Consider the following 21,638-nt stretch of genomic DNA (forward strand, 5'->3'; position numbering starts at 1 on the left):
GAAATTAAACGTTTCAAATTTGAAATTCTATTGCCCATCAATGGAAAAAAACTAACTACCTGCAACTAATTGCAATATATTTAAATTCCTTTATGATAGAATGTGACGATTGGATGTGCATGAACGTTTAAAACGGCATCATGTGTATCAATACATAAAAGGTTCAATAAGAGTGCACTTAAAACGCCAGATAATTAAAGTAGGAGTGACCAGTTTTTAATATCTTAAAACATCTGTGCAACATTGTTCGAACGTTACATCACTGTATGACCCGTCATGTTTACAATATGTACAAAATAAAAAAACGGCTGCTGACATGAAATAATAGACAATGCCAAACAATGAGAAAATATGGAACTTCACACTATTTGTCCTAGCACCCACAATGCAACAAATGACATCAAGTGCACAACACACTTTACAAAGGAGTCTACTTTTTGTAAAGTACACACACACACACACACACACATTAGTGAGAACTTAGTTACATGTGGAAAAAACAACACTAACAACAGCAACATGTTAATAACACACAAATAAAGATTCAAAGAGCAAGCAAGGGTAAGAAAAACAGCACACACACACACACCTCCAAAAATAAAACACACACACACACGCGTGTGAATAAATTGTGCTGCACTGACCATTTGACCGACAACAGAAAGGTAAAAGTGAAAAGACGTTATACAACATGGGGTTTGAACATGAGACTGACTGGGTCTGTCGGTCGTTGCACAAGGGCAGAATGAACTTCACGTGTTCTCTCGACTGCTCTCAAGAGTATTTGTGAAAAGCTTCATTAAAAGCATGAATACTTTTCTAGAAGTAGAGTGAAATACTTTTCTGTCTGGAGTGAATTACAGTTGATCCATCTAGACATGGTTTGAATAACATGAACGGTTTCACAGATTATCATTTTTTATATTTTTTTAAAGGTTGACGTTCTGAAGTTGTTTTAATGATTTATGATGTAACTTATTTGTATTGCACACAACACGCTGTAGTGAATATAACAAGTCTGTTTTCAATGGGGCAATAAAACGCATCCAAATCTCATCAGCACAAAACGTAGTGAAGCTGTTCTATATGGGGACAGTCTCCGATTAACACACTTCTATTGGAATTGTACTCAGTAGTGATTTCTCCTCTAAACAACTCCACGACAGCACTGACAGGGCTCGGCCTGAGGGCCCAAACCGACAGGGCTCGGCCTGAAGGGCCAAACCGACAGGGCTCGGCCTGAAGGGCCAAACCGACAGGGCTCGGCCTGAGGGCCCAAACCGACAGGGCTCGGCCTGAGGGCCCAAACCGACAGGGCTCGGCCTGAGGGCCCAAACCGACAGGGCTCGGCCTGAAGGGCCAAACCGACAGGGCTCGGCCTGAAGGGCCAAACCGACAGGGCTCGGCCTGAAGGGCCAAACCGACAGGGCTCGGCCTGAAGGGCCAAACCGACAGGGCTCGGCCTGAAGGCCCAAACCGACAGGGCTCGGCCTGAAGGCCCAAACCGACAGGGCTCGGCCTGAAGGCCCAAACCGACAGGGCTCGGCCTGAAGGCCCAAACCGACAGGGCTCGGCCTGAAGGCCCAAACCGACAGGGCTCGGCCTGAAGGCCCAAACCATCACTTCTTTCTTTCCATACTAATATGACATACTGCCCATTATGCATTTTAAACGTTTCTTCTATCCTTTAAACTATTATTGTACTATCTGCACTGTTTTTAATGAATTATTTAGGTTGTTAAAAGTTGATTCTGAATTATATATATTTTTTTTAAAGATCGCATGCTGCCTAAATATATAGTGAAGCATTTTCAGACCTTATGCTTATAAATAAGCATGGTCCCCAGAGACTGGAGATACGCAACCTTAACTTTCTGGAAGGAGGCAGTCAATGACCTCTTCAGGACATGGTCTACTGTAACAAACACGACAGAAGAGATAGCTAGCAGAAGGGAAAAACACAGTAGGACACAACGTCACGGGATCCAAAAAGAACACATTTGAAATCAAACTGAAAAACAGTCAGGTTAATGGCTAAACTGAATACAGCATATTTCTGTGTCAAATAAACACGTAAGGCTTTGAGTTTATAACTCTCGGTTGTATTATTGCCATCTAGAATATTGTAAAGCTTAAAATAAATATGAAATACTGTACATAAATAATTTATAACAAATAAACTACACATAAGGCCCCTAAATTGTAGGATGAACTCTTTTCCACCATTTTACCTCAGGCAGTTAGTGTTATTTTCACAATCCACTCTTACGTCATATGCTTGTGGTTGGTTACGTGATCTAAAGCTATAGCTGTGTGATAAAATGATGACACTGTTTGAAAATGATATTAAGAAAAACAAAATCACATCAAAAAGAACATTTAAATGAGGCAAAAACAGCTGACTGGTATTGGACAACAGTCTGTTGGTTTTAGTAGGTTGAGATCCTGGAATTAGAAGGATGCTTCATCCCAATCATCCTTTTTCTATGGTAACCGTAGAAACAGAAAGCCTTTCAGCTGGTAAAGTTCACTCTGTTTTTAAAACGCATAAAATGAACAAACACTTAGTGGTGTTGAAGTGAAGCCCGTTTCTCCTGGGTCTGGATTCAGAAAGCGTCTCAGAGTTGGGGGTGCTGAACTAGGATCAGTCTCGCCCCTCTTAGATCCTAATTAAGATGATGTGGACAAAGGGGGGAGGGGGGGGGGGCCCTGATCCTACTGCTACTGCCAGTGATGATCTAGTAGCAGGCCCCCCTCTGTATATGTCATCTTATTCATTATAATATTAAAAGTGAAACTGATCCGTGATCAGCACTCCTACTCCCCGAATGCTTTCTGAATACAGACCCTGCTGGTCAATCCAATAAACAGCAGGTCTATAACATCACCATGTAAAAGCTTCCGGCTGTATCTCGTCTTTCCATGTCCCTTGCATACAGTCAGAACGTCTGCGTGTGCTGAATAAAAACCAGGACATCGGTGCACTTCTGCTGCTGCTGCTTTGTACAATACAAGTTCACATGTGCATTATTAAGTATGTTGTACATTACCAGTGTACAATATTTACATACGTTTTTTTAATATTCATGAAATCTTCCGTATTACCTATATACATATTGAAAATGTATCAGAAATATTTGGACTGTCTATTTTCTTTAAAATGTAATATTCTTCTATTTATCAGGTTTTTTTTAAATACGTTATTCTAGAAAAAATAGTTGTCATTCAGCTAGCTGTAGACAAATTACAACCGTTGTTTTTTACAGTTGAAATTCAAAACTGTCATATTTCTGTTTGTCTTTTCCAGGACTTTCAATGTCAGTCAGCTAGGGAGGTCGTGGGACGATAATGTACCACGACTATCCATATTGTAGCACCTGGTTGGAGTTCAAAGGTCGCGGCGGGGGCGGTCTGAACCGTTGTTCCAAGGCTGGGCACTGGCTAGATACTGGACTGTCATTAGCTGACCAAACACATTCAACGTTATCTGGAGATCTTTCTCCTCTTGGGCTTGGGCAGCTTCACCTGTCTGTCTCTGGAAGGGATCTGATGAACCTGAGGACAGAGAAGACATAATACATTAATGCATGACCAGGGCTCTAATTTAACTGGGTGGTTCCGGCCCTGAATGCTGATTGGCTGACAGTCGTGGTATAATCAGACTGTATACCCAGGTATGACATTTATTTTTTAACCCAAACCCTAACTTTTAACCTTAACATTTAACCCTAACCTAAGGACAGAGAAGACAATAGAAGATGTATTAATAGCAACCAAACAACCCAGTCTCTGTTGGCTTGTGCAGGTAGTAGAGTACATTCTACAGTGTTTAATAGCACCTGAGTTCAGACAGAACTCCACAGACATCCTAATCTGACTAAGATGTCCTCTTTTCCACTCAAAGTGTCTGGTTTCATATTTCGCCTGTCTGAATTCAGAGGAAAGGCAGCAAGATGCATTAACAGCACAGTGAATCCTTTTCAAATTGAAATGTGGTGCTGGTTGAGGGGTTGTTGCAGCTTGTTTATGTAATCCTCTGACTGGGGTGTGTGTGTGTGGTGTCTCCCGGCTGACACAGAGACAGCTCTTTGATCAACAGTGGCTGTAGTCTTAGTTCTGCTCAGCTTAGCCTGGGGGACAGTCTAGAGAGGGAGGGAGGGAGTAGAGGGAGACAGGAGGGGCAAAGGGAGAGAGGTAGAGGGGCAGAGGGAGAGAGGTAGAGGGACGGGGGTAGAGGGGCAGAGGGAAAGGGGCAGAGGGAGAGAGGGAGAGAGGAGGAGGGGCAGAGGGAGAGAGGAGGAGGGGCAGAGGGAGCGAGGAGGAGGGGCAGAGGGAGAGAGGAGGAGGGGCAGAGGGAGAGAGGAGGAGGGGCAGAGGGAGAGAGGAGGAGGGGCAGAGGGAGAGAGGAGGAGGGGCAGAGGGAGAGAGGAGGAGGGGCAGAGGGAGAGAGGAGGAGGGGCAGAGGGAGAGAGGAGGAGGGGCAGAGGGAGAGAGGAGGAGGGGCAGAGGGAGAGAGGAGGAGGGGCAGAGGGAGAGAGGAGGAGGGGCAGAGGGAGAGAGGAGGAGGGGCAGAGGGAGAGAGAAGGAGGGGCAGAGGGAGAGAGAAGGAGGGGCAGAGGGAGAGAGGAGGAGGGGCAGAGGGAGAGAGAAGGAGGGGCAGAGGGAGAGAGAAGGAGGGCAGAGGGAGAGAGAAGGAGGGCAGAGGGAGAGAGAAGGAGGGCAGAGGGAGACAGAGAGGAGAGGCCATCTGCGAGAGCATGGTGTTCTAATCTTTCTAGATGGTACTAGTATACTCACAGTCCCTGACATCTTGTCCAGCTCACTCATGGCCTCATGTATAGCAGCTTCTAAATGATTATTCAACTTCCCAGCTCTGTTGGGAACAATGAAAACAAAATCATGTCTCAGAAACATCAATAAGTCCATACCTAAACACTCAGCGTTTTCTTTTTCGCTTTGGACAAAAACATGAATAGATTTGTTCAACTCTGCCTCCTGCTACGCAGGGATAAAGTATGCAATTATAACATGAGCTGTAAGCAATGACACTGACTGTGGTCCAGGTACATTTTTACAGAACATTGAGGGAGAAGAGCTAAGGTAAGCACTGTGTGTGTGTGTGTGTGTGTGTGTGTGTGAGAGAGCGAGAGAGAACAGGTGCAGTGGAGGTTTTTCATCATCAGGGGGTAATGACGAGCCAGCCAGGGCAGCCTCAGGAGTAATGACTAGCCGGCCAGGGCATCCAGGGGGTAATAACTAGCCAGCCAGGGCATCCAGGGGGTCATGACTAGCAGGCCAGGGCAACACCAGGGCATCAACAGGGGGTAATGGCTAGCCAGCCAGGGCAGCCTCAGGAGTAATGACTAGCCGGCCAGGGCATCCAGGGGGTAATGACTAGCCAGCCAGGGCATCCAGGGGGTAATGACTAGCCAGCCAGGGCATCCAGGGGGTAATGACTAGCCAGCCAGGGCATACAGGGGGTAATGACTAGCCAGCCAAGGCATAAAGGGGGTCATGACTAGCCAGCCAGGGCATACAGGGGGTCATGACTAGCAGGCCAGGGCAACACCAGGGCATCAACAGGGGGTAATGGCTAGCCAGCCAGGGCAACGCCAGGGGGTAATGACTAGCCAGCCAGGGCATCAAAAGGGGGTAATGACTAGCCAGCCAGGGCATCAACAGGGGGTAATGACTAGCCAGCCAGGGCAACACCAAGGGGTAATGACTAGCCAGCCAGGGCAGCATCAGCAGGGGGTAATGACTGGCCAGCCAGGGCATCATCAGCAGGGGGTAATGACTAGCCAGCCAGGGCAACACCAGGGGGTAATGACTAGCCAGCCAGGGCATCATCAGGGGTAATGAATAGCCAGCCAGGGCATCATCAGGAGTAATGACTAGCCAGCCAGGGCAGCACCAGGGGGTAATGACTAGCCTGCCAGGGCAGTACCAGGGCATCATCAGGAGTAATGGCTATCCTACCAGAGCACTCTCAGAACATCATCAGCAGTTAATGACTATCCTGCCAGGGCAGCACCAGGGCATCATCAGGGGTAATGACTAGCCAGCCAGGGCATCATAAGGCGTAATGACTATCCTGCCAGGGCATCATCAGGGGGTAATGACAAGCCAGCCAGGGCATCATCAGGGGTAATGACTAGCCAGCCAGTGCATCATCAGGGGAATGACTAGCCAGCCAGGGCATCATCAGGGGTAATGACTAGCCAGCCAGGGCATCATCAGGGGTAATGACTAGCCAGCCAGGGTATCATCAGGGGTAATGACTAGCCAGCCAGGGTATCATCAGGGGCAATGACTAGCCAGCCAGGGCATCATCAGGGGTAATGACTAGCCAGCCAGGGCATCATCAGCGGTAATGACTAGCCAGCCAGGGCATCATCAGCGGGTAATGACTAGCAAGCCAGGGCATCATCAGGGGCAATGACTAGCCAGCCAGGGCATCATCAGGGGTAATGACTAGCCAGCCAGGGCATCATCAGGGGTAATGACTATCCAGCCAGGGCATCATCAGGGGTAATGACTAGCCAGCCAGGGCATCATCAGGGGTAATGACTAGCCAGCCAGGGCATCATCAGGGGTAATGACTAGCCAGCCAGGGCATCATCAGGGGTAATGACTAGCCAGCCAGGGCATCATCGGGGGGTAATGACTAGCCAGCCAGGGCATCATTGGGGGGTAATGACTAGCCAGCCAGGGCATCATTGGGGGGTAATGACTAGCCAGCCAGGGCATCATCGGGGGGTAATGACTAGCCAGCCAGGGCATCATCAGGGGGTAATGACTAGCCAGCCAGGGCATCATCAGGGGTAATGACTAGCCAGCCAGGGCATCATCAGGGAAGCAGCAGTCCCAAAAACACCCTATTCAGTGCATTACTTTGACCAGGGCTCAGAGTGGGACAGAGAGTACAGACAGGTGATTCAGTAGTCAGTGGTATTAACCTCTCCTCAACACAGAGCAGCCAGCCAGGATGGAACTAGCCAGCCAGGATGGAACTAGCCAGCAAGGATGGAACTAGCCAGCCAGGATGGAACTAGCCAGCCAGGATGGAACTAGCCAGCCAGGATGGAATTCCACTCTTAAAATAGAGCAAATAAAACACATCTGTTCATCTTTTTAAAACACAGGAGAAACTGGTTCCACATACACACTGATGTAAATAATCACATGTCCAGTACCATCCATCCTACAGCAATATAAAACTTACTTTCTGTTCCTCTTGGTCGCTCTGTCAAGGGCCTCTAGGTCATGTGACAGTGTTTTCAGCTTCTCAGTCTCCACCTGGGGTAATAACAGATGTCAGACAGTGTTGTCAGCTTCTCCGTCTCCACCTGGGGTAATAACAGATGTCAGACAGTGTTTTCAGCTTCTCCGTCTCCACCTGGGGTAATAACAGATGTCAGACAGTGTTTTCAGCTTCTCCGTCTCCACCTGGGGTAATAACAGATGTCAGACAGTGTTTTCAGCTTCTCCGTCTCCACCTGGGGTAATAACAGATGTCAGACAGTGTAGTCAGCTTCTCCATCTCCACCTGGGGTAATAACAGATGTCAGACAGTGTTGTCAGCTTCTCCGTCTCCACCTGGGGTAATAACAGATGTCAGACAGTGTTGTCAGCTTCTCCGTCGCCACCTGGGGTAATAACAGATGTCAGACAGTGTTGTCAGCTTCTCCGTCGCCACCTGGGGTAATAACAGATGTCAGACAGTGTTGTCAGCTTCCCCGTCTCCACCTGGGGTAATAACAGATGTCAGACAGTGTTGTCAGCTTCTCCGTCTCCACCTGGGGTAATAACAGATGTCAGACATCATGTTGGGTCTAAGAATAGGACCAAAAGCCTGACTAGGTCCCATCAACACGACCATCAGTAGCAGAAGTAGTGATCGCCGACAGTTACTCTCATCTAAAAAGGTACAAAAGTCAAGTCAATAGTGAAAGAATTGTAGATTTGAACTAGATTTGTGGGTGTGTATTTCTCTTTCACCTGTCTCTGAAGACATCTCACCTTGCTGTCCTCTCTGAGCTGCAGGCTGCCATGGTGATGGTTGTGCCCCGCCTCCTCCCCTGACAGTTTACCAGGCCAGGATGGGAACCCTTTAAAGCCCTGTCCCCAGACCAGATCCCCCATGTTAAACGTCCTGGGTCTATAGTGGAGCATCTCTGACGATGGGCTGTCCGGCTGCCTCAGGTCCTCCTCGCTGCTCAGGGACTTGGTGTCAGACGGGCTGGGGACACAGCCTCCGTTGAAGTGACCGTTGTAGTGGCCCACGTACTCTTTAACCAACGGACCCTCCAGGCTGGTGGAGGAGCTGGGAGACTGGTCGTCCCCGGTTAGGTCCCCCTGTCTGGGGGGGCCGAGGGGGTCAGACACACCGTACCCCCGTAGAGAGAACTGGACCTGGGGGGGTCCGACGCCACCTCCGTTCATATGGGCGCATCTCTCCACAGTCTGATCCAACCTCTCTTTGTAGTTAACGATGTTCACGGCCGTCCGGTTGCAGTTGTTGAAGCGGTTGAATCCATCCTCCAGGAAGGCCTTGTCTGAGGGGACGGGGAGAGAGTGGTGGTGACCTTCGTGGGGGGAGCTGTCGGCTGGACAGGGGGGTGCAGGAGCAAGACTCCCAGGTCTCTCCATACAGGGGCTGCTGCGGACATGAGTGGAGCACTCTAGGAACTCCTCACCGCCCCATGCCGTGTGACCTCTGTCCAGACTTCCGGAGTACCCAGTCTCGCCTTCCCACTGCCCCCTGGGGGTGCCATGGCCTGGGGATCTGAAGTAGTCCTGGTGGGAGGCCTCTGGAAGTGCTCCCTGACCCTCGGGGATGCTAACAGTACTCTTCCCCTGACCAGAGTGCTTCCGGGGCCGTCCTGCTCTGACCTGCCTGGGTCTGGGCTGTTGGCTCAGGGTCGGTGTCTGCTCCCCCTCCTGGTGCGCCACCAGGTGGCCACTATGGCTGACTGCAGCATGGCTGTGAGGGAGGTTGTGGTTGATGCTGACCGGCTCCCCTACGGAGTTAGTGAAGGCAGTCATGGTGCTGAGAGTGGGTACCGGGCTGGACTGGGTAGTGCCACTAACCGTGGTGGTGATGACTACATGCATTCCTTTACTGGCCGCATCCACCACAGCCCTGTAGATGGCATCTACAGACTCCACCCCTCCGCTGGGTAGCCTATCAGAGCCGTGCATCCCTGGGGGAAGCCCCTCTCCCTGAGTCTGTTGCATCTCCTGTTGGCTGACACCAAACTGGGTGTGTGACAGCATCCCCTGAGACTCAGGAAGTGATGTCATACCAGACTGAGAGATCATCTGTGAGTGAGGGACTGAAATGCTGTTGTCTGGCAAACACCCCTGAAACAACACAGACGTAAAGTTCATTGAGAGAAAACTGAAAACGTGTCATTATCACTCCTAGCATGTCAGAGCAGGAGGACGGAATGTATCATGTAGATCATCCACCCGTAGTGAAGAGTGAATCAGATAATCTTGTCATCTCTATTCATTCTATTTCTATCTGCAACGCTCAGAGCGTTTCACGTCACTGAACACACCCGTCAAACAGACAGACTAACCTGGAAGTTCTGGAACAGGCAGGCCATAGGGTGGGCGTTGGAGGAGTTGTTGTTTTCAGGGAAGCCAGGTTGCTGTGAGCCCTGGTAGCCAGGAGGGAGGCCCTGCATGGCCCGCTGAATGCCCTGATGAAGCTGCTGCTGCTGGGCATGACGCTGCTGGAACACCTGGGTACCACCGCTGGAGCTGTTGATGACGTGGGGCTGGAGGTTGGTCATGCTGCAGTTTACGAGGTTAGATGGGTCTCCTGTTGGGGTGGAAGAATAATACTGTTCATTGTTATTTTCAAATCAGGGAAATTCCACACCTTAACTGCCAGGAGAAGACAGGTCAGAGGGGTAACTCAATTCTGAGCCAAATGATGGAAGAAGAGTGGGATAATGGAAATTCTTGTATTGAACAAATAAACTGGAGAGCCTGATGGCTTAGGCTGTAGTACTGTTCTCCACTCCTCACAGGTCTATTTTCTCCTCCTCACTAGCTCCCGTCCTCTCACTAGTCTAGCTCCTCTCCTCCTCGCTCACTAGCTCTCCTCCTCGCTCACTAGCTCCCCTCCTCTCACTAGTCTAGCTCCTCTCCTCTCACTAGTCTAGCTCCTCTCCTCTCACTAGTCTAGCCCCTCTCCTCTCACTAGTCTAGCCCCTCTCCTCTCACTAGTCTAGCTCCTCTTCGCTCACTAGCTCCCGCCCTCTCACTAGTCTAGCTCCTCTCCTCTCACTAGTCTAGTTCCTCTCCTCTCACTAGTCTAGTTCCTCTCCTCTCACTAGTCTAGCGCCTCTCCTCTCACTAGTCTAGCTCCTCTCACTAGTCTAGTTCCTCTCCTCTCACTAGTCTAGTTCCTCTCCTCTCACTAGTCTAGTTCCTCTCCTCTCACTAGTCTAGCTCCTCTCCTCCTCACTCACTAGCTCCCCTCCTCTCACTAGTCTAGCTCCCCTACTCTCACTAGTCTAGCTCCTCTCCTCCTCGCTCACTAGCTCCCCTACTCTCACTAGTCTAGCTCCTCTCCTCCTCGCTCACTAGCTCTCCTCCTCTCACCAGTCTAGCTCCTCTCATCAGTCTAGCTCCTCTCACCAGTCTAGCTCCTCTCACCAGTCTAGCTCCTCTCACCAGTCTAGCTCCTCTCCTCCTCTCCCCAGTCTAGCTCCCCTCCTCCTCTCACCAGTCTAGCTCCTCTCCTCCTCTCACCAGTCTAGCTCCTCTCCTCCTCTCACCAGTCTAGCTCCTCTCCTCCTCTCACCAGTCTAGCTCCTCTCCTCCTCTCACCAGTCTAGCTCCTCTCCTCCTCTCACCAGTCTAGCTCCTCTCCTCCTCTCACCAGTCTAGCTCCTCTCCTCCTCTCACCAGCCTCTGCCTCAGCCTCGCCTCTCACCAGCCTCCCCTCCCAAGCTCCTCACCTCCCCTCACTAGACGCCACTCTCCTCCCCTCCACTCTCACTAGCCTCCCTCCCCAGCTCCCCCAATAGCCTCTGCCCTTCACTAGCCTCCCCTCCCACTAGCCTCCCCTCCCACTAGCCTCCCCTCCCACTAGCCTCCCCTCCCACAAGCCTCCCCTCCCACAAGCCTCCCCTCCCTTCCCACTAGCCTCCGCAGTGCTCAACCGGTGTGGCTGCACTGCTATGATATAGTGGTGATGGTTGCCGGGGAGGTTGCTATGGGAACGGTGTGATTGGTGGTGCTGTCTGAGCCGTGGCTTATTTCAGAGGTTGCAGCCTGGAAGAAGACTGGGGGTTGAGGAAGGGATGTGATTTAATGGCCTAGGCAGGGGGATGGGGTCAGAGGCAGGGCTGGATGCTTGGATGGTGGTGGCTGGGGAGGGGGAGCTGTCTGGGCATGAGGTAGGAGAAGAGAAGTGCTTGGTTGGAATGAACCCATCTAGGGAGATAGGCTAGCAGTCCACAAAGAGATGAAAGATAGCCACTATGCTTCCTGATAAACATATGCCATATCTTATAGTATTTAACATTATTTCCTGCTATCGTGTTCACACAACAGTAGGCCAAATACAGCCATGTGTAACACAGTGGGCCAAAGGAAAAAATGATCTATTCAGTTAGGCCTATATCAGAGCAGACACATAATAAGGCTAATGAAGGAACACAACCCTTCTCCAAAGGCTTCACCCAAGCCTCCATTCAGAAGCAAGCGTTACTATAGCTACCAGCCAGCTCACACCAGCTCTTCACTATATCTGGTCAAGAGCTCGTTTCTTAAAAAGGAGGGAGAAAAAAAGATCTGTTTTCATGTTATTCTGCCACTGAGCTGAGCACTGCAACTAGCATGCTAATAAAGAGAGAAGCCACAATGATTATACAAACATGAGGGACAGCCTCTCAACGTACACTCTCTACGAGAGACTAAAGACTGTCGTTCAACTCAAAGGCCATCTAGGTGGATTTATCAAACTCGCACACCATCACAGAGCAAAGCGCGATCATCGAACAAAGTGTGTGTTTCTCCCAGTAGCTCACCTGGCTCCGAGATGATTGGACCACAACTCCCATCATTGTTGCCGAGTGTCATTCCTGACATACTAGTCCTTCCCAGCGCAGCGTGAAGGTGACTGTGCTGCTGCTGATGCTGCGGATGTAGATGTTGACTTGGGTGGGACAGTGGTGGTGGGTTAGTGTTAGGATGGTGGCTCAGGGGCATGTTCCCTGGGCCAAGGCCCACTTGTCCACCGGGCCCCAGAGGGCCACAGTTCACCAACGAATTGGCCTGGATCTGGTTCATCAACCCTGGGAACCGAGGGCTGTGAGAATGAGGGCCTCCAGAGTCTATACTCCGGCAGTACATACCTTGACCCTCCCCTTGGCCTAGCATCCTCTGTTGGGCCAGTAGGCTCTGCTGCTGGGAGGCTCCAGGAGGCATGACCCCAGCCACATCGCTGTAGTGCATCTGACCAGGTCCTGGGGGGCCTACAGGGCCTTGGTGCTGGTTATGGTGGTTGTTGTGGTTGCTCATGGACTGAAGCAGCTGGGCCATGGAGGTGTTGGTCTGTAGGCCCCCAAGCCGGGCCACTTTCCTCAGCTGTTCTGCTGAGCTTGGTAGTGGTAGCCTGGGACCTGGACCTCCACCCATGTTAGGAGACTTGTTGAGCATGTTGAAGACCATGCTGTCGTGGTGGTTGAGGGAGTTGTTGGGCGGTGGTGGGCCTGGCGGCTGCTGCTTGCGCTTACGGAGCAGGGGGTCTCCTCTGTCTCTCTGCTGGGCCATGAGCTTGTCCCGGAGGGCAGCCCGACCGCTCTGGCCCCCTGCTGCTGCTGCTTCCGCAGTGGAGGGCATGGTGGGGTTAGGGAGAAGCATGGGGTTTAAAGTGCTGCTACTGGGCCTCTCTATGCCGCTGAGAGGGCCACTGGGATGCCCAACTCCACTACTACCACCATTACCATCAACCCTACCTGGGCCTCCACCTCTACTGCCAGTCTCACTGCTGTTGTCACCGTGTTTGTTTTGATTTGCTAGCTGTGCTTTGGCTGCTGCTGACAGTAGGCTGCTGGCGGGGAAGGACGCAGCATTCTGCTGGTTCACGATCTGGTTGAGGGGCATCCCTAACAGTCCTGGGTGGTTCTGTCCCTTCTGGTTCTGGGCCTGGTGAGGAGCAGCGATGGAGGGGCCAGAGGAGGTGGCAGAGGGGTACATGCCGGGGTTGTTGTGCTGGGTGTTGATAGCGTTCTGGTTACTCATCTCAACCAGCAGCTGACTGGGTAGGTCTTTGTACTGGTGGAGTGGGTGTGAGTCAGGCTTGGCAGGGGAGGGGCTGGAGGGCATGTTAATGGGCATGGCGGGCCGGGGGGAGCGAGGAGGAGCCTTCATCCCGCCACACGGACCCTGACTGGGGCCTGAGGGCATGGCAAAGCTCCCATGGTCCGAGGAGGTGGAGGAGGAGCGAGAGCGCTGGGGAGAGGCCTCCATCCTGCTGCCCAGGACAGGGCCTGACATGTGGACTGGGGAGGTGACGGGAGAGGGGGACATGGAGGTGGTTATGGAGGTCTGATGTTGAGTCCTCTGCATGTGACCTCCATGGCTGTGGCCCACTGGGCCGGGTTTGACAGTGGGGAGAGGGAGGTTGCTTGGCAAGGGGACAATGGCGGGAGGAGGGTGGTTGTTCATGTTTACATTCATCATTGGTACCTGAGAGGAGTGGACACTAGGGTGGAAGTTGGAGTTTGTTTTGGAGTTTGTCTGGCTGATACTGATGCTAGGCTTGCTGGGGATGGGGTCTAGGATGCCTAACGGGTCCTTTTCAGAGGTCATCTGCTTTTTCTGGAGGGTACAGGAGGGAGGTATGGCAGACGGGGGGCCAGGGTGTGGGGCGCTGGGCTGTGTATTGAGGTGAAACGGTGGTCGTATGGAAATATCCATACTGGGGGATCTGGGGAAGTTACACACAGGCTTCTTCATCATGACTGGGCTTTTGGCAGTGGCGGTAGGGGAGAGGGGTGTGCTAGTCCTTCCTGCCATAGCGCAGGACGTCTGGGTCCCAGTCGGAGAACCGTGGAGGAGCATCCCTGGTGGGGAGAGAGGCGTTCTGTTGGCCCCGTGGATGGGGCTGGAGCTGGTGGCTCCAGGGAAGCCACAGGGGTTGTTTCTAAACCCATCTGGGCTCCCCAGAGGATCAGACCTGAGGCTAGGGGAGAGTGGTGACCCGTCCCTGGGCCCATAGAGCTGGGAGCCGGGGCCCCCTGGACTCAGCATGCTACCATAGCCAGAGCAGTACAAAGACCTGGGCCCAGGCTCACTGCTCAGTCTCTGCTGTCTGTTGGGATAACCAGGGTAAAGCTCCAGCTGCTGGGCTGGACCTCCTAGCTCTTGGGGAAAGTGCCGGTGACCTGCTGCAGCCGCCATCATCATTTTGAAAGGGTTCTTGCAGTTGGGAACCACAGAGTTGGGTAGCGGTGACTGGTGAGATGTATTCCGTATTGCTCGGGGATTCGTGGAATGTGACGGGGCCATTGATGTTGAACCTGAGGGGGAAGATAAGTGAAATGAGTGTTCAAGCTGAAAGCTGCAATAGAGGAAACAGCACCACTGTTTGCCTGAGGACATCTGTTATTGTTGATGAAAGAGAAGAGGAGATGAAATAAAATGTCAGAGTGATTATAAACAGTGTTTGTTGTTTGAAGCATCGTCTCTGTTTTTGTAATACCGCAAAGAGACGCAGCAGTTTCACCATTACGGATTCCAGCTTTATAACATTGAAAGTGTTTAATGTCCTTGTGAAGCCAATTTCAAAATGTCCACTTTTTTTTCCTGACCTTGTTCTATATCACCCATGAAACAGTCTGAAATCTGTGAGAAATGTATCATTGGAAAACAACCAAAACAGTAGTGATACACAGTGACTAGGATACTTACTTGTACCTCCACCGGGACTGGTAAGGGTCAGAGCAGGGTGTGGTAGCGCCATAGTTTTGTGTAGAGTGGCCACAGCCAGCAGCTTTCTCTTATGGATACACAGCTTGGTGACGTCTTCATCTGCCCTCACGTCCTCTGCCGTCCTCTGTTTAACGGCAGCCCCCGGATCAAAATTAAACACCTGAGGAAAGGAGAGTCAGCTCTCTGTTACCTGGCCTGTCTTGGTGAAAGGAGCGGCGTTTATCCACAAGTACATAAAGTAAACATCAGTAAAAAATGGAACGTCCGCTACTTGTCAGGTCATATCCTCCTCCAAGCCTCCTGCTTCTCCAGAAGACCACATCACATTTGCATATGAATACATATTGGCCTTGCCTTGAATAGGAACGCAGTTCCCTTCCCGTCTCAGTTTCAATATAAACGCAACACACAAAAAAAGTATAAATTAAGACTGTATGCAGCAGAAAATATAGCCTACTATATGTTGTTTTAAATATAACCCTGCTATATGTTTTTTTAAATATAACCTGCTATATGTTTTTTAAATATAACCTGCTATATGTTTTTTTAAATATAACCTGCTATATGTTTTTTTAAATATAACCTACTATATGTTTTTTAAAATATAACCTGCTATATGTTTTTTTAAATATAACCTGCTATATGTTTTTTTAAATATAACCTACTATATGTTTTTTTAAATATAACCTGCTATATGTTTTTTTAAATATAACCTGCTATATGTTTTTTTAAATATAACCCTACTATATGTTTTTTTAAATATAACCTGCTATATGTTTTTTTAAATATAACCCTGCTATATGTTTTTTTAAATATAACCTGCTATATGTTTTTTTAAATATAACCCTGCTATATGTTTTTTAAATATAACCCTGCTATATGTTTTTAAATATAACCTGCTATATGTTTTTTTAAATATAACCCTGCTATATGTTTTTTTAAATATAACCTGCTATATGTTTTTTTTAAATATAACCTACTATATGTTTTTTAAATATAACCTGCTATATGTTTTTTTAAATATAACCCTGCTATATGTTTTTTAAATATAACCTGCTATATGTTTTTTTAAATATAACCTGCTATATGTTTTTTTTAAATATAACCTACTATATGTTTTTTTAAATATAACCCTGCTATATGTTTTTTTAAATATAACCTGCTATATGTTTTTTTAAATATAACCTGCTATATGTTGTTTTAAATATAACCTGCTATATGTTTTTTTAAATATAACCTGCTATATGTTTTTTTAAATATAACCTACTATATGTTTTTTTAAATATAACCCTGCTATATGTTTTTTTAAATATAACCTGCTATATGTTTTTTTAAATATAACCTGCTATATGTTTCTTTAAATATAACCTACTATATGTTTTTTTAAATATAACCTGCTATATGTTTTTTTAAATATAACCCTGCTATATGTTTTTTTAAATATAACCTACTATATGTTTTTTTAAATATAACCTACTATATGTTTTTTTAAATATAACCCTGCTATATGTTTTTTTAAATATAACCTACTATATGTTTTTTTAAATATAACCCTGCTATATGTTTTTTTTAAATATAACCTACTATATGTTTTTTTAAATATAACCTGCTATATGTTTTTTTAAATATAACCTGCTATATGTTTTTTTAAATATAACCCTGCTATATGTTTTTTTAAATATAACCTACTATATGTTTTTTTAAATATAACCCTACTATATGTTTTTTTAAATATAACCCTACTATATGTTTTTTTAAATATAACCTGCTATATGTTTTTTTAAATATAACCTACTATATGTTTTTTTAAATATAACCCTACTATATGTTTTTTTAAATATAACCTGCTATATGTTTTTTTAAATATAACCTGCTATATGTGGGAAAACAACCTCTGTTTAATTGAATATCTAGGTTTAACAAAACTGTTCATTGCATCACTTGGGAGTAAACCTTAATCTCCACCCTTAAAAGGGATACTTTGGGATATTGGAAATGAGGCCTGATACTTCCCCAGAGTCTGATAAACTTGTGGATACCAGTTTTATTTCTCTGCGTGCGGTTTGAATGAAGTTGCTTACTAGCGCAATTGCTAACTCTGCTAGCATGCTGATTCTGGGGAAGTAGATAAAAGGCCTCGTTGACAAAATCCCAAAGTATCCCTTCAAGCTTTGTGTGGTGTTTCTTTGGCAGCTACGCATTCAGAGAGTCAATTTAGATTAGCTAAAGACTGAGACAGACAGGACAACCAAGATGGTTAGTGAACGTACCTTTGGGAGGATGAGTGGGCACTCCAGGCCACACTTGCAGGTCCCGTCTGTGAGCAGGTAACTCTTCACCTGGTCTAGACAGGACAGCACCGAGCCACTGGGACTGGAGGTTACAAACCAAAACAAATGTTTAGAAGAAAAACATTTATCGTCCAATATACATGAGTGTCTCATAAGGAAATGTATCTGTTACTTTATCCCAACCTCTCTGAAAGAAACACACAGGTTGGATAGATGATACTAGCCCACCAAGACTGTAGGTTACAAACCAAATAGAAGTGCATTATTGTGGTATCATTACAAAACAAAAACAGAGCACTGCAATGGGTCTTACCTGATGTAGAGGACTCCATTAGTTGGATCCACCTTGCGATGCCAGCCAATAGGGACCTGGACAGGGGCTGTATGCCCCACCCCCTCTGAGACCCCTCCCTTACAGTCCTTTCCTCCATTCATTGTTCTAGTTGGTTTAGTACACAACACCTTAGAGCATATCACACATCAACCAGAGACTTCAGAGTACATGGCATCTTTGTCTTCCAATAAAGAGGACTTTGTAGTGCACTACAATTTCACTCTCAAAGTTGGATGAAGTATGGGCTGGGGTCTGTGTGATGTGAGGCAAGCTCACTGTGAATCCTAACCTTTCAGACCCTTCATAGTTTTACTACTGAACACCAACGAGAATTCCATATTTGTCTCGGTCATTCAGAGCCATAGACACTGAATCAGATTCAGAGAGGCTGGGGCAACAGATGGAACCAGGAGTGGCTCATGAAGACATGCTAGGGGTTCCTTCTGGGGCAGGTTATTTGAGGGATTCCCATGGTTCCTGATTGGGACAAATAAAGAAAAGTATTAGAAAACATTGTTGTATGACATCAACCAACATTTACACAAAACTACATGCAACAACAAACTGAAAGGTTTGTGTATGTGCAGTTGTTGTTGCCTACATTCATGTTATGTCCAATTCAGACCTACCCACCATTATCTGACGGTGCAGATTTAACATCAGTTTGATACACTGAATAATTCATTGCAGACAAGTTCTGTCAAATATATAGGAGTGGCACTCCAGGCATGTAAATGTATTTTCTAAAGACTAAGGATCTTACTATTGTTGTGTGGCCATGCGTTGGCCTTGACTGTCAGAAGGCTCAGTGCTGTACTGTCACAGGCTACTAATCCAAGCCCTTGTGTGCTGACTCATAACTGTCCCTGTGTAGGGATGGAGGGAGGGGGAGAGCTAAAGAGGCAACACAAGCATCAGGTTCTATCTGGAGTCAAGGTATGGGCGGACGGGTGGAGAGGCGCCCAGGGTCACAACAAGCAGATGGAAAGAGAGAAGGCTCTGTATTATATGATGTAGCTATGATAGGGACCCGATGCATCGCTGCTTGGCACTCAGCGTTAAGGAGATTGATTGAGGGTAAAGGCCCTGTTATAGACTAGCGTCTTGTCCAGAAGGTGTACTGTACATCAAGCTGCCTCACAATACAGAAACAGGAGATGAGCCGCTCCACTTGCACAAGCCAAGGCTACTTACTACTTATGATAGTTGATTATGTAAAACCTCTATTCACTGTCAAAGAACACCTAATCGTCTTTATGGAAATCATCATGCCAAAAACACTGAATATGAATACGGGGCTACAGGGCTAATACATCTATGACAAATCTCCTGTGTGAGGATTTGATTTGGTGAAAGACCTACTGGCTGAACCTCTGGAATGTCATGGGGCTGACACATCAGACTGGGCCCATTTTGGGTTGCAGAAAAGCCACGACCCATTTATGACAGCAGGCATAATGGCATTGCACAGCTCTCTGTGAGTCAGGTGCTGCATTTCCACAATATATTTTGAGAAATGACAGCAGGTAGCTCACTAACTCTTATTAAACTGACAACCACACGAAGATGAGGAAGAAAGACACACACCTGTACAGCTGAGAAACTAGGCTATTGTTAATAATTGGCACGATCTATAATGGCAAGCTATTACACCAAATAAATCTGAAATGCCAAATCAAATGGTTTGTGGAAATGGCTCGATCAATGCATCATATAGCATAACGTTACTGTACATAGAGCACTCCTTTTCGTCTGCAGAATCAAAAATGTCTAGCTACTATAAATTATTACAAGTTAGCTAGCTACCCAGATAACGTTAGCTAGCTTTGGGGGACATACAGAGTTTTTATCTAGCTAACGTTAGCTAGATAGTGACATAGTTGGCTACCTTGCCAACTGAACTACCTACATAGCTAGCTACTAAACTAGCATATCAGCTGATTTCCAACGTTACTTAACCTAGCTAGCTAACGTTAGCTACAAAGAATCAACATGTTTACTGGTAGGTGGGTGATATCTAGTCACCTGATATTAGCTCACTAACAGTTAGCTAACTCTTCGGTCTAACGTTACAAAGTCTATATAAGACGGTTGTTTTAACGAAGAAAAACAACCACTAGCGGGCCTTATTTAGCCCACCGATAATGACTAGCTATCTAACGTTAGCTAGTAGACAGCTAGCCAAACATGGTTTATCGATGGCAGGCTAGGTAACCAACTTAGCTAAGCTAGCTAACTAGCAGAATGCTAATGCTAGTAAGTAGCTAACGTTAACCGAAAAGCAATTGTAAATAAACATACCCGTGTAATCTAACACAAACTCCAAAACATTAACATGCCTTTAACGATATTCCACTGTACGAAAAAAGTATATCCCGAATTGAAAGTCGAAGTTTTTTAAAATCGTAAACTGGGGAGCGTTGAGCGTATTTTCCAATGTGAAACGTCTCCAGCTAGGGACGAGGCAGAGACAGGCCAGTGAAAGAATAGCTGAGCAGAGGGTTGCTTTGCAAAGACAGGAGCTTTTGAGATTCCAATCTTATTGCCTATAAAAACGTTTTTCCATCTTTCAGAGTATCAAATGATTCCTTGAAAGTCCATGGTGGCTGAAATAGTATATTTCAACTCCCTCCAATTTGCTTCTGGCCCTTTAAAAATAAAAATAAAAAGCCTACCCATCAAATGTCTCGGCTGGTTCTCCCTAGGCTTGGGATAAAGATGGAGTGCTTTACTGCTCCTGCGCCTCAGAGAGATGAGGAGAGAGCTGGAGAGCACAGAGTTAGCGCAATTCGGAATCCTTGGGACGTCCTTACCCTAAACTCTAAACCTTGCCTTTTTTCTTTGCCTTTTTTTGCCTCCTTTGCCTTTTTTGCCCTTTTTTGCCTCCTTTGCCTTTTTTGCCTCCTTTGCCTTTTTTTGCCCTTTTTTTTGCCTCCTTTGTCCTTTTTTGCCTCTTTTGCCTCCTTTGTCCTTTTTTGCCTCTTTTGCCTTTTTTTGCCTCTTTTGCCTTTTTTTGCCTCCTTTGCCTTTTTTGCCTCCTTTGCCTTTTTTGCCTCCTTTGCCTGTGCCTTTGTCTTTTTAAATTGCAACTCTAAAGGGGTGACGTCAGAATTGGGATGTCCCAGGGATTCCATTTAGTATTTTCCCGAGAGCACAGTGGGGTGAGATGTTTCTCTGACAGGACTAGAGCAAAGAGCAAAAACAAGAAACACATCGTGTTTACACAATTATGGAACCCAACAGAAAAGTGTCTGTCCAGATATTAATTCAAATTAAATTACAAATCTGTCACGTTTCACTTCTGCTGATTCAATAAAAGGCAGTGGTGTAAAGTACTTGAATAAAACAACTTTTGGGGTGTATCTGTACTATACTATTGATATTTTTGGCAACTTTTACTCCACTATATTCCTAAAGAAAATAATGTAATTTTAACATTTTCCCTTACACCCAAAAGTACTTGTTACATTTTGAATGCTTAACACGACAGGAAAATTGTCAAATTCACACTTATCAAGAGAACATCCCAGGTCATCCCAACTGCCACCAATCCGGCTGACTCACTAAACACAAATGCTTCGTTTGTAAATTATGTCTGAATGTTGTAGTATTCCCTTGGCTATCCGTAAATAATAAATAAAATACATTTGTGCCGTTTGGATTACCTAATAGAAGCAATTTGGAATTATTTCACTTTGGATACTTAAGTATATTTAAAACCAAATATTTTTAGACTTTTACTCAAGTCGTATTTTACTGGGTGACTTTCACTTTTACTTGAGTCATTTTCTATGAAGGTATCTTCATTTTTACTCTAGTATGACAATTGGGTACTTATTCCACCACTGATAAAAGGCTCAACACATATGTGTCTGACCTGACATTGAATAAATAAAGCTTACATAAGCAGACTACTACTTCTGTCTACCAAAAGGTCTGGACCATTCATTATGCATTCCCATCACAAGTACTAACTTGGTGGCGGTGGTAAGATAATCACTGTTGGAAGAGAACATCCCTTCCTTGATTAAGTACATTTGATATTAATTAGA

The 21,638-nt window shown here is 46.8% G+C and overlaps 1 protein-coding gene across 4 annotated transcripts; it reads right to left on the minus strand.

Moving 5' to 3' along the window:
- Positions 1–194: 194 nt before the first annotated feature.
- LOC110512526 (methyl-CpG-binding domain protein 5) lies at positions 195–20,789 on the minus strand. Of its 4 annotated transcripts, none has more exons than XM_090242248.1 (10): positions 19,888–20,789; positions 17,566–18,063; positions 17,232–17,334; positions 14,941–15,121; positions 12,054–14,549; positions 9,588–9,832; positions 8,023–9,366; positions 7,226–7,299; positions 4,798–4,873; positions 195–3,555 (listed from the first exon to the last, which is right to left on the minus strand). In XM_090242248.1, exons 2-10 carry the CDS (start codon positions 17,685–17,687, stop codon positions 3,484–3,486), a joined length of 4,713 nt encoding a protein of 1,570 aa, XP_090098374.1. In that variant the 5' UTR covers positions 17,688–18,063; positions 19,888–20,789; the 3' UTR covers positions 195–3,483. The 4 variants fall into 4 exon arrangements, with proteins under 4 accessions (XP_090098374.1, XP_090098375.1, XP_090098376.1 ...); XM_090242249.1 differs by having other exon boundaries at positions 20,262–20,374; XM_090242250.1 differs by lacking the exons at positions 195–3,555; positions 4,798–4,873; positions 7,226–7,299 and adding an exon at positions 7,329–7,499.
- Between the last annotated feature and the right edge of the window lie 849 nt (positions 20,790–21,638).

This window comes from Oncorhynchus mykiss, chromosome 7 (assembly GCF_057628025.1).
Source record: "Oncorhynchus mykiss isolate SJ-2025 chromosome 7, ASM5762802v1, whole genome shotgun sequence".
NCBI classification, from domain to species: domain Eukaryota; kingdom Metazoa; phylum Chordata; class Actinopteri; order Salmoniformes; family Salmonidae; genus Oncorhynchus; species Oncorhynchus mykiss.